At 39.6% G+C, this 13,179-nt stretch overlaps 1 protein-coding gene across 1 annotated transcript in view; it reads left to right on the top strand.

Annotated features, from left to right (window-relative positions):
- The window catches only part of FRMD6 (FERM domain containing 6), an 81,352-nt gene that overhangs the window by 55,703 nt on the left and 12,470 nt on the right, over positions 1–13,179 (top strand). The window contains exons 6-9 of the mRNA XM_068964873.1: positions 2,139–2,325; positions 5,579–5,734; positions 9,600–9,665; positions 10,554–10,622. Coding sequence (XP_068820974.1) covers positions 2,139–2,325; positions 5,579–5,734; positions 9,600–9,665; positions 10,554–10,622 — 478 coding nt within the window. The remainder of the gene's footprint in view (positions 1–2,138; positions 2,326–5,578; positions 5,735–9,599; positions 9,666–10,553; positions 10,623–13,179) is intronic.

Raw genomic sequence — 13,179 nt, 5'->3', positions numbered from 1 at the left:
CTGCATTGGGAGCACAGAGTCTTAACCACTGGACCATCAGGGAAGTCGCAAGAAGAGGGGTTTTTTAAAAAAAAACACTTTTGCACACACATGTATCTTCAGTCCCTAAAACAGAGGTGACAGTAGACACTCAATACATACTTGTTGATGAACAAGTGGTAATGTTAGACTATCAGTGAAGTTGTTAACAGTATCACAGCTCACATTTTCTCTACTCCACATTTTCTATAACAGATCAGTCACTGAAAAGGTACTTCCTTTAAGGAAGAACTAGCACTTTTGTGAAAAGAGGAGAGGTTGGTTAATGCATTGTATTCTTTTCTGGTGGTGGGGTGAGAAAAGGGACAGCAGCGAGAACTCTGTCCTATAAAAATGCATGGGTGTTTGTATCACCTGGTTTTCTTTTCACCTTTGGGGTCTTGCTTCTGTTCTTGGCAGTATCTTTAAAGCTAAGATTACACCCAATGGAGCTATCCTGTGAGAATCTTAGATGCAGTTCAGCAAGGGCAGGTAACATTCCTTTTCTGGAGGTGGGTGCCTGAATACTACTCTGCAGATGATACAGACCCAGAAGTCACCAGTTCAGAAGCTCAGATTAACATTTGTATACAAGGATTCAGTGCTGGAAGACTTTCAGAGGTGATTTTGTCACCTGGTAGAAATTAATAGAAATGTGAACTCTGTGTTTCACTTACTTATTTTTAAATTTTGAGAAACCCCATGTAAAAGGGACAAAGATACATTTAACTAATGAGTTGAATCTGAGATTTGCTCTTAATATTTATATTATTGCCACATGCAAATTAAAAAGTAAAAAATATGAGCCCATAAAGGATGTTTTTAAAGGCAGAGAAACCTTTTTAGTTATTCTGTTTGTATTAAATCTTTACTCAGTGTACTTAATTGGAATGGAATGTGCTGGAAAGAAGAAAAATATAGTATTGAGCCACTAATTAGCCCCCTGGGACTAATGAATGTTTCATTAACCCCTATACTTCTGCCCTTTTCTCCAGTGATGAGCTAGTCCAAACGCTGTGTACTCAGCATTATACAAAGAAGTGCTCTAAAAAGTACTTTGTCCCAAGGGGGAAAAATTACATAAATGCTTTATTTTTAAATTCTTTATTCTTAAACATGATCTTGGTTAAAATAAACCCATATGTTTTTATTATCATCAACTAATGAACTATGAATCTCAGGTAAACATTCAACCTAAAATAATAGGGAGGCAAATACTCATTAAATATATAACACAAACACACATATTTTTTTCCCCTTGCATTTTTACTTTGATCACAGAGGTGTCCTGTTTGCCTGTGACATTTTTTGGAGCTTGACTATGTTTTTACCCAGTCAGCACTCTTTCGTGTATTTAATGGGGACTATATTTATTTCTGACCTCAACAGATTGTAATGAGTGCACTATTACTGTTTCCATTTGTGAGGACTATCATGATTTTGTGGCATGTACCTATAAAAGCACACCCATAAAGTAACATCTGCTTAATTTTTTTTTTAAAAAAAGGATTTTAAGAGAGTTTTCAGTTCATTCATTTTTAGAGGGAAAAAAACTATAGTCAAGCAAATTTTTTCTAGTAGAGCATATAAATAGAAATATTTTTTAAAGGGCCTAATGTATTTGTAATTTCCTCAAATGAAAAACAAAACGAAAAAGGACGCATGACATTAAAACCAGGATTGTCCCCAGATTTGTCCTTATTTATGTATGTGCAGCATCATGGTAGCAAAGTTATTTTAATACAGACAACGAATGCCTAGATTTCTCTTCTAATACTTGTTCAACGTAGTATTTATTTACCACATTGGAGTGGCATGATTCAGATCTTGTTTCCGTCCTCTGAATGAATCGAATGCCGCAGGCCTCAGGAAATGTTGCTTTTGCAGTCTGGGTCCTCTGGCCTGAGGTCCTGTCTCCCTGAGGCCTGATGGAAGCAGCAATCAGGCAGCAATCAGGCATTGACACAGCCTCCCCCTCTTCAGCAAGTGAGGCGGGGGAGCAGGAGGGGGCAGAGCAGAAGAGCTCCCGTCCCCAGATGGGCAGCAGGATTTGCGCTCTGTTTATATGCGTTTAGATTGTTCCGTCAAAATGTGAGTTCCGCTTTCTTTTATTTTCCTAGTGACAGAGCAGCAAGATACTATTATTACTGGCACCTGAGAAAACAAGTTCTTCATTCGCAGTGTGTGCTCCGAGAGGAGGCCTACTTCCTGCTGGCAGCCTTTGCACTGCAGGCTGATCTTGGGAACTTCAAAAGGAATAAGCACTATGGAAAATACTTTGAGCCCGAGGCTTACTTCCCATCTTGGGTAGGCACTGTTTTCAGATCTAAAGCATTTTCTCTAGCACATTTCTAGTTCATTGTTCTAGTTCGTTAGAGACATATCGACCCCTAAAATGTCTACCCTCTATGTTAGACACATTGTGAGGCGCAATGGCAATGACAAAGAAACCAGTAGCAACCAGAAATAGTCAAGCTACTCATGCAGCTTCAAGAACTGGGAAGCTAGGTGTTTGATGGCCCACACACCCTCCATGACACCCGGGTACACTTTCCACACTTCAGAGCGTGGCACACACAGTCTCTCCACCAACTCGACCTGTACATAGGTAATGAGGAAGAGGATGGCTGTCCATCCTAAAGATGCTGGAACTGGGAATTTGTCAGCCTTCTTTTGAGATTTACTCAGCCTTGACTTTCTTATTTACTCTCAATTCAAGCAGCATTTTTCCCCTTCAGAAGGAGAAAAACACTATTCTTTAAAAAGTGACATCATTCACAACTTTTCCTGTGCTGAGAAAACAAATATAAGTGAACAGCTTGTGTTGACCACCATCTCCTTCACCATCAAAAGAGGAGCCACCCCCTTCCTTCAGCAAGAAAATGTAGGTTATTTGAGCACTGACTGTCTCAGCCACCCTTCCTCCACCGTGCTCTGCTGACATCACTTCCTGTTCTTCCTCCAGGTCTCTGCTGAGGCATCTCTCTCTTCTGTATCTTCAGCCTCTACTCGAACTAACTCCTCTTAAGTTAGAACATACTTCAGTTCACACCTTCCTATCTTCAGGGGAGGAAGGAGGGAGGGAAAGAAGAGCTACCAATCTCTCCTTCCCTTCTCAGTAAAGCTTCTTGAAAAAGTGATGTAAATTTGATGTTTTAGCATCTTTACTTCAACACGTACTCCTCAACCAGCATCTCTCTGCCTTCTTTCCTCACCAGCCCCTCCACTCATGGCATTGTCCTTAAGGCCACCAGTGACCTGTAAGTTGCCAAGTCCAGTGGACACTTTTGACATCTTTTCCTGGGTTTCCCTGCTGTGATTGACACTTAGTCACTCCTATCCCAGGAGATCTCCAAATTGATGCTTTTTACAACCACTTATGTGCTGGCACCTCCCGAATCTTTTCTCTCCCTTATGTCTGTAGGACAGATGTTTACCCATAGGCACCTCAAGCTCGCAGTGCCCCAGGTCAGATTATCTGCTTCCGCCTCAGTTCTGTGTGCTCCTAGCTCCATGTTCACAACCTCAGCCAGTGGCCCTGGTCACCTAGAAACTTAAGACTCGTTCAGGCTCTTCCTTAACACTCTTCTTTTACCTTGCCCCATCTGATCAGGAGAACATCCTCTAATACAAACCCTTGATTGCCCATCCCTCGACTTCTTGTATTTCTGTTGCTGTTAACTTCCTAAACATTACTGCATCCCCACCCCAACCCAGGTCATGATTCCTCCCATTTCCCAGGTGCCAGCTCTCGTCAGCACTCACCAGTGGACACTTGTCGCTGCTCCAGGCTTTACTTCACAGCTTGCAGAGAAGTCGATTTTGCTTCTGATTTAAACCTTCACCTGCAGTGAAAGCCTGAGTGCCAAACATGACCTAGGAACTTCTCAGCTCATGGTCCCTGCCAGATTTTGCACCTTCCTCTCTGGCTGTCCTGCACCTCGTGTGTTGTGCTCCGGCAGCACTCAGCATTATTGTGTCTCCACAACTCCTGTCGTTTTGCACTTTGGGCCTTTCTGCCTGCAGCTTCTTTAGCTAGTGAGGCACCCTCCCTGTTTTACCTGGCTACTCCTGCTCATCGGCCCAGATGTGTTCTCTGGACGGACTATCTAGGTGCCCAGGGCCCTTCCTCTGGGCTCAATAAGACCCTGAACAAAAGTATTTTATTTTCAAATATTCTGCTTATCTCTTGCACCCAGTAATCTGAGTGTTTCTTAAGATATCCTAAAGAACAGGTGTAAACCTTTTCTGTTTCTTCAGCATTTCACATCGTGGTGCTCAATACAAGCTTTTTTTCATGGACTGACTGTGCTTCAGTTGTTGAAAAAAAACCACAGCGGGCATCAAGCTATTACATAGCAGTGCCTGTGGGACCAAAAGTAGCCAGTATTTCCATTCTCTAGTTATCGTCAGGTTCTCATGGACTCTTGGTCTTTAAAGCAGAGCTTCCCAGTTAGTGTGCCATGGTGCCCAGGGTGCTGAGAGACCAGCTTCCTTGACCCTTGTGATCACCAGAACCACCTATTATATATACTTCACTGCCCTTTTAAATACTATTTTCTATGGGTTCTTTGACCTGAAAAAGGTTGGTAAGTACTGATTTAAATGATCTTCATGTAAAAGGAATCTAGAAAGAAAAAATCTTTAACGAGTTATCAGCAAAACTTGATTATTGGGCAATAATTCATCATGTTTAATTCTCCTTAAAATATTCATAGGAAGAAAAATATGTTAATAACTATATAAAAACTGATAAAACTAAAAGTTCTCTAATTTTTAAATTCTGATCATTTTGAGCACTAAAAATGCTTTTTGTGCACTTTGCATACTGTTTCCATCTCTTATAATCTTCATGAAGTCAGCTAAGACGTTTAACTTATCAACACCTTTTTTTTGAGCCTGTAGCTACTGGACCCTATATTTTTGAAATCTGAAAGCTTAGACTACTGTCTGATGAAAACTGAAGTCGCAGTAAATTGAAATGAGTATTTGAGTGAAATTGTTTTCTCCTAAGCATTTGAGTAGAGTGTTCATATCAACCTCTTATGCAGAAACCAGAAATGTTTCTAAGAATTCCTTGCAGTCCTCTGCCTTCTTTGGATTAACATTGAGAGCCTCCCACTTTGTGGCTGTAATTTTAGGAGAGTTAAGTAGGATCCAGAACCTGAAGATGTGCTAACAGTAGCTGTATTTCATAGTACCAATAATTCTGTAAGTATAAACAATGATGTGGACAAAATTGTGCAAGTTTGCATGGTTTTTCTTTGTTAGTGATTTTAAAGCCAAGAGAACATATTTTTCCCATTTCTTATGATTTTTCTTCTTAGATATGAAGTACTGCAGCTAAACTGACTCTGTACCTTCTAGTATTAGCTTGTTCAGCCTAGTAACATCACAGATGGTCAAAAGAGAATCAGTGTGAGAATTTCCTAGTGGAAATCAGCCAGTTTCAAGGGCCTATTTTTGGTTCTCGGCCTTTCATCATTTGTGGGGTGAGGGTCGTGTTATACTTGAACCCTTCCAACAAATGTTGCATTGCGCTCCCCTTGTATCCCAACAGGTTGTTTCCAAGAGAGGGAAGGACTACATCCTGAAGCACATTCCAAACATGCACAAAGATCAGTTTGCACTGACAGCTTCTGAGGCTCATCTTAAATATATCAAAGAGGCTGTCCGACTGGATGACGTCGCTGTTCACTACTACAGATTGTATAAGGTACAAAACTGCAGTAAGTCTGCAGCTGTATCTTCTTGATCGGGAGAAGTTTTTTTAAGTTTTGGTTGTTTTTAAAAGAACTTTTATTTGAACTGCTGTTTGTCGTCATAAGTCAGTCTTGGAGTCAGTGATATTTTCCTTTGGGCCTGGAAGCAGGAGTGAGTCTTTTTCATGGTTCTGATATTGAGATGACAAGTGGCTGTAATTGTGCTTTTGATTTTTCAATGATTATGAAATAGTTATTCTCCTCCTTCCCAAATCTGCATTTCTGCCTTGGGGAGTAATGTTTACTACTTCTTTGAACAGTAATTATTTAATAAGTAAAGCCACACCTGCATTGTATCCATTAGTAATAAGAGCACCACCATAGCAGCTAATGTTTATGGAGTTTTGTATTTATGGGAACACTTCATATCTATCCTTTCTTAAAAAATACTCATAACTCTATAAGATAGGACTGTAATCTTCATTTTATAATCAGGGATACATACCAAAGATCACAAAACTAGTAAACGGCAGGAGTCAACCCATGTCTGCTTACAAGAACCTTTGTGCCTGAATCACTGACTTTCTTGCTTCTCTTACTCTGGTTTGTTCCTTCTTTTGTCCTGTGTCCTCGTGTTCTGTGTTCTTGTGTCTCTAGCCTCATTTTTCCATTCTGAGTCAGAGGTCACACATCCAAATAATAACTGGGGCGGGTCTCACAGAGAATCACTGGCAAAACTGTTCACCACATTCTGTCTTCTCTCCCTCTTCTCCGCCACACTCCTCTCACTTTTCCACAAGTATCACTTCCATGGTAAGAACCCCTCAGTTCCCACCTGAGTATCCAAAGGCATGTTTATTCTCCTACCAAACAGGATGAGGTGGTTCAGAGTGTGGTCTCTTGTATCCAGCTTGCTGGGATTAAATCCCAGCTTCAGCCCTTACTGGGTAACCTTAGGCATGTTACTGTGCTTTGGTTTCCCCACAGATAAATGGAGATGGTAACAAACCCAATAAATTCTGAGGTTTATTAAAGACTAAAGGAATTAGTGGGTGAAAAGTGCACACATTAAGTATGATGTTAAATGTGTTTCTGTTACCACCATCTTTGTTATTGTTAGGTTTGTTATCTCTGCTACACCCTTGTGGTAAGATAAGCATAATTAGGCCATTAGAAACTGGACCATAGATCAGTTATATTGCTGGGTAATTTTCTTGGCTGGTTCAAAACACTTAAAAAGAGAGCAAAGGATGTTATTTTTTCCCCTTTCATGCCGAAGAGATGCTTTGTTAATGCCCTGTCATCTTTGAAAGGCAAAGACTTCCACAAGATCTCCTCAGGTAAATTCCTAAAAGACTGAGTTCTTGTTTTTCTTTTAAGAGAGTTCATTGTGACACCTCAACTTATGAGAGAAAATGAAAATTAATGACAGTTTTGACAATAAGTTTATATTTTAAAGTGTATCAGAAGTATGAATGATACATTGGAGAGAGTATGGCTTTAGAATCAGATCATCAGTTAGAAACGCTCCGCCGGCACTCACTCTTGCTGGGATCCTGGGGGACTGTCGCTGCAGTACTGGGCATCTCTTCAGTGGAAATTATCTTATACATGTCACAGGTCAGGAAGGATTCAACAAGATGATGAATCTGAAATGGCCAGATGGCCTACCTGGCACATTAGTGAGTGCTCAGTAAATATTGGTTGCTTTCTGTTTCCTAGGAAAGCTTTGATATTTTAAAGAATCCTATTAAGAATCCTTTAGTAGATAAAGTAGATAGCTCTAATTTATCTTTCATGTAAAAATTAATTTCTCAAGCTGCTCAAAGTGTGCTACTTTTACATGGCATAAAAATCACTCTGGCCTCCTTAAAACAAGATAATGCTAATGAATGATTGAGGTGGAAAAATAGACATTTTTTTCCTTATGGAGAGATTTTTCATTATTTAAAGAAATTAAGTGACTGCCATTAAAAGTGCTTCATTTAAGACCTGTTTATAAAATGGAGACAGGAGATAGGAAATTTAAAACAACAACAAAAAACTTCTGTACCTCTTGCCCAGTGATACATACCTCATACACACACAACCAGCATTTTTATGAATACAGTCTTATTTCTGGAAGCAATCAAAACAGCCTTGAAAGGGATATTGGCCTAAATTCATAGAGATGAATTGGTTTCTCCTGTTAAACCTATACTGTATGTGCCTTTCTTGATGTAAAGAATATTAGTGGGAGAAAAAAAAAATAGCCCCAGTAGTGAATATAGGCTCTATCTACTATGCCAGCTGAGGATACATTTTCTAAAAATACTTCTTTCCATGATCATGCAAAAACTGGCACTGAACATAATAAAGAGCTGTACATACTCATTTTTTTAATTGAGAAATCTCATACTGAAAATAGTGACTTAGCAATTTTATTTTCTATTTTGAACTTTACATCATACAACCACTTGTTACAGATGAGTGCTTAAAAAATGTGGCTAAGTACAGTATTTTTCCCTTATACTTGTTGTGGTGTATTTTTTTTTCCAGTTTATGGTTTAGCTGATTGAATGTATATCATATTGGCAGGTGGTAATTGAACTTCTTAAAAATAAGTGCTTTTTCCAAACTAACATAATGTAAAGCTTTATAGCTTTCAACTATCTTCATGAGAGAGCATTAACTATTCACTTCAGTTCAGTTCAGTCCGACTCTGCGACCCCATGAACTGCAGCACTCCAGGCCTCCCTGTCCATCACCAACCCGTGGAGCTTACTCAAACTCATGTCCATTGAGACACTGATGCCATCCAACCATCTTATCCTCTGTCGTCCCCTTCTCCTCCTGCCTTCAATCTTTCCCAGCATTAGAGTCTTTTCCAGTGAGTCAGTTCTGTGCATCAGGTGGCCAAAGTTTTGGATCTTCAGCTTCAGCATCAGTCCTTCCAATGAATATTCAGGACTGATCTCCTTTAGGCTGGACTGGTTGGATCTCCTTGCAGTCCAAGGGACTCTCAAGAGTCTTCTCCAACACCACAGTTCAAAAGCATCAATTCTTCAGCACTCAGCTTTCTTTATAGTCCAACTCCCACATCTGTACATGACTACTGGAAAAACCATAGCTTTGACTAGATGGACCTTTGTTGGCAAAGTAATGTCTCTGTTCTTTAGTATGCTGTCTAAGTAGGGAAGCCCATTAACTATTCAGGCTTGCCTCTAACTTTTGTTTCCGAGTTGGGAGATTTAACCAGTTTTAAATACACAAAATCTACTGCACCTCAGAATATAACTAAGACATTATATTCAAGATTCTAACATCTGAGAAAAGATGTTAGATAGAAGGTTAAAAGGGGCTTCCCAGGCAGCGCTAGTGATAAAGAACCCACCTGCCAATGTGGGAGATATAAGAGACACTGGCTCAATCCCTGGGTAGGCAAAATCCTCTGGAGAAGGGCATGGCAACCCACTATGGTGTTCTTGCCTGGAGAATCCTGGGCTACAGTCCATAGGGTCACAAAGAGTCAGATACAACTGAAGTGACTTAGCATAGCATAGAAGGTTTAAAAAAAATTGATGTAAAAGTAGCAAATAGTCTTACCAGAGTTCTCAGTAACACACGAATTTAGAATATTGTCAGATATGAAAGTGTTTACTATATAGTAAAAACATTAAAACTCTGAAGTCTCAAAGACTTAAAAAGTAGAAAATATCATTATTGATTTAATATGTACCCATGATTTTCTTGTATCTTACAGGAAAAAAGGGATGCAGAAAGGCAAAGCTATTTTAAGTAAAAAGCTTTCTAATACTGAAATTTATCTTTCATTCTTTGGTGCTGAATTGTTTCTTACAGAAGAAAGATACACTTTTTCATATAATTTTATTCCTACAGGATAAAAGGGAAATTGAAGCTTCTCTGACGCTTGGATTGACCATGCGGGGAATACAGATTTTTCAGGTTAGTTAATGGGGAATAGGTGTCAAATGGTATCCACTATGTCTTAACTCTGACAGTGTGCCTGCCTGGTCTGTGCTATGATACTGTTCACTGGTCCTATTTCTAGCCATTGATTGGTTACTACTTCTTATTTGTCCAGCACAGACATGGATAATGTGGGATAGACAAAGTGAAACAGTCTGATCCTTGACATCAGTAAGTTCTCTAGAACAGAAAATAGCAAACCAAAGATTGGCCCACATTTATCACTCATAGATCATTAATATCCAGACATTTTTCTTTGTATGTCATTAATTTTTAGCATTCTTTTTTTTATCATCTGGTGCATCTGTAACTATGGAAAGAAAAATGACTTTGTGATAAAGTATCTGACCCAGACGTTTTAATTTCCGTTACAATTTTCCGATAAAACTCATCTGTTGAATAAGCAGTTCCTGTCATCCTTCTGCAGGTGGGATGGTGTTATCATCCCACCATCAACAGGGGAAAGAGGAGGTCTGTGAGACCTGGGAGAACATGAGGGTGCCTTATCTTTGGTATAGGCAAAATGCCCAGTTATGAAAGTCTGAATGCCTTATCTCATCTCTCGAATGCCTGAGTCTTCTGGACTTTTTATTTAAATTTAGAGATGGGCCAAAAGGGAAAAGATTACCTTGAAAGGCAACGTAGTCACTGAGGAACCCAAAGTGGCAGAATTGTATCATTTCTCTCTTAATTACTGTCTGCATGTCTCTAAAGAGAGTTGGGGACCTCTTTCAGATTTTAATTACTGTATTTTAGTTTTCTGGGAAAGAAGTTAGAGCTATTTTAGAGTATCTGTCAGTTTCCTCGGTAACTCTATGTGCATAACTTATACGAATTATAAGTAACTCATCATTCTTTCCACAGAATTTAGAAGAAGAGAAACAATTACTTTATGATTTCCCTTGGACCAATGTTGGAAAGTTGGTGTTTGTGGTAAGTTTAAAATAACTGACTAAAATACTCATCTGTTCGTTTTTGTGGACTTTTGTTTTTTAAACAAAATATTGTTTCAGGCCAAAACTTGATGTTTTCTCAAAGTTGAAGATGAAAATAGCTTTCTTAGATTCTTACACATGTGCTGTAATTATAATCCTTGCCACTTTTCAGTAATGAACCTGAAATCACAGAGTCTTAAAGCGAAAGAAATCACTAATTTTAATTTGTGTGTCTGGTCCCTACCACTCTACCCTAGTTGCAGAAAAAAATGTGATGGGAAAAGTTCAAGATGAATTCATCAAACAGAATTATTTTTTAAAATGTACAGCAGAGGGATTAGAAAACAGAAAGCTGTAATCAGAGGGTAAATTATTCTTAGCTTGGGGGTTGGCCCGTTCTTTTGGAAGTTAACTTCTCTTGAATAGAGAATAAAGAGTGATATAAAAAGATGTTTCTATTAATATCTGTCTGTTCCAAATCATCATTATAAGGAAAGGGCTACAACTCTTAACAGGAAAAGTACTTTGGTTTTTAGATTATTGAGAACAATACACTTTCTTTTGTCAGAGCAAATTCTTGTTTTTCCCAGCTGTTTCACTCTTTTGCCAAGCTGTATCCATTTTGGGGAAGAGTTCAAAGAATTACAGTTAATTATATGTCTTTCTAGTGGTCATTAAAATTCATAATTTTGCTTTGTTCCTAAATTACTGGAAGAAATACACAAAGAGAGGAGGAAGATAAGGATTAAGACACATGCTTCTTTCCAGCAGGAAGATGGCCTACATAAATAAAGAGCTCTATTGCCAGATCGCATTTGGGCACTGATCCCACACTGCCCTGTGAGTTAAAAGACCTGTTTCTGACTTTAATTCAGATTGGGCACGGTTCAATCTGATTTCACTTTACGCATACATTAAATGGGGCCTGACCTGCCTCCTCCTCACTGGCTCTTTCTCCTTCAAGCTTTTTGTGAAAGGAGTGGAGCTATTTGTAAATGAGAAAATTATTAACCCACTTGCCCCCTTCATGTCTCCAATTAAGTAGTAATAAAATATATTTATAGAAATTGAATTTTTAAGGGTCCTGCACCAAGTGGTTCCTGAATCTAGTTGTGCATCACCTTCATCTGAGGAGCTTGTTTAGATTTCTGGGCCTCACCCAAGAGATTTTTGATTCAGCAAGTCTGGGGCAGAGACTAGGAATCTGTTTTGGCAAACTTCCCAGATGATTCTTCTTTCAGCCAGCCCAGCCCTGCCTAGTTGTATGACTCTGGGCATATCACTTAACATTTCTGTGCCTTGGTTTCTTCCTTACAAAATGGGGATAATGGACCACCCCCTTGGGCTTCCTTAGTGGCTTAGACGGTAAAGAATCTGCCTACAGTGCAGGAGACCTGGGTGCTATCCCTGGGTCAGGAAGATCCCCTAGAGAAGGGAATGAGTACCCACTTCACTATTCTTGTCTGAAGAATTCCGTGGACAGAGGAGCCTGGTGGGCTGCAGTCAGTGGGGTTGCAAAGAGTCGGACATGACTGAGTGATGAACACTTTCACTGGCCGTAGACTTGTGAGGACTGAGTAAGTTAATACATGTTTAGTGCTCATGAAGTGTAAGTTACAAGCATTCTATCATAGCATTGAGATCCGGTGGTGGTTCCTTTTAAAATGGAAAGTCAAGGGGTGAGAAATTCCATCCATGTCTGAATTGCTTTGTGCTGACTTTCAGTGTGTAGTAAAATACACCTCCTTCTTTGCTTTACCTTTCATCTCCAGCTGGGAATCACTGTGTCTGGAAGACTCCTTTCTGTAGTCCTGCTATCCTATTCATTGTCAAAAAAGTTAAAGGAATTCATAATATTGTGTAACTGGAAGGAACTTTGCCACACCCTCTCCCTCAATGAAGAACTTCAGGTTAATGATCCCAAACCTGGTGAATGAGGTTCCTCCACTGACAGAGAGATACTTACGTACCACTTGCATATCTTATTTCTCCTTCCTGTCTCATCCCTCCAGCTATCCATCTGGCTTCCAGTTCCCTCTTTTATCTGACTGAAGAGTTTCTCATTTTGTATTTCCACCCCATAGTTTATCATAGGCTGTAGTTACTTGATGTATTTATTCATCATCTCTACCCCAGAATGTCGCAACAGGAGGGTAGGGACTTGGTCATATGACTGTTGTTTTCTCAGCAACTAGAAAAGTGTTTGCCGTCTTGTCAGCGCCCAACAAATATTTGAATGCATTACTCTTCTAGGGCTTGCGGTCTTGTTTACTGAGTTAGGGTGCTGGGATTACATTTGAGAATGCTTTCATGATGGGCCCTTCTCTTCTCCATTGCGTAAATAGCCTGGCCAGCCAGAGAAACCACAGATGGAACCAGAAGACCCTGGCTTGGCACTTCCCTGAATTTTTGGTAATCCTCTATCCTGTGACATTTTTGAAAGGGAAGACAGTAATGTACTCCTCAGGGAACTTTGGATGGAGCCTTAAGCATCTATTTCTGAGTCTGTAGTTTTCCTTACTTACTAGGAAAGAAAATGGACCTTGACACATCAG

This window comes from Capricornis sumatraensis, chromosome 2 (genome assembly GCF_032405125.1).
Source record: "Capricornis sumatraensis isolate serow.1 chromosome 2, serow.2, whole genome shotgun sequence".
NCBI lineage: Eukaryota > Metazoa > Chordata > Mammalia > Artiodactyla > Bovidae > Capricornis > Capricornis sumatraensis.
The sequence above is the reverse complement of the archived record's forward strand: the minus strand, read 5'-3'. Positions and strand labels throughout refer to the sequence as shown.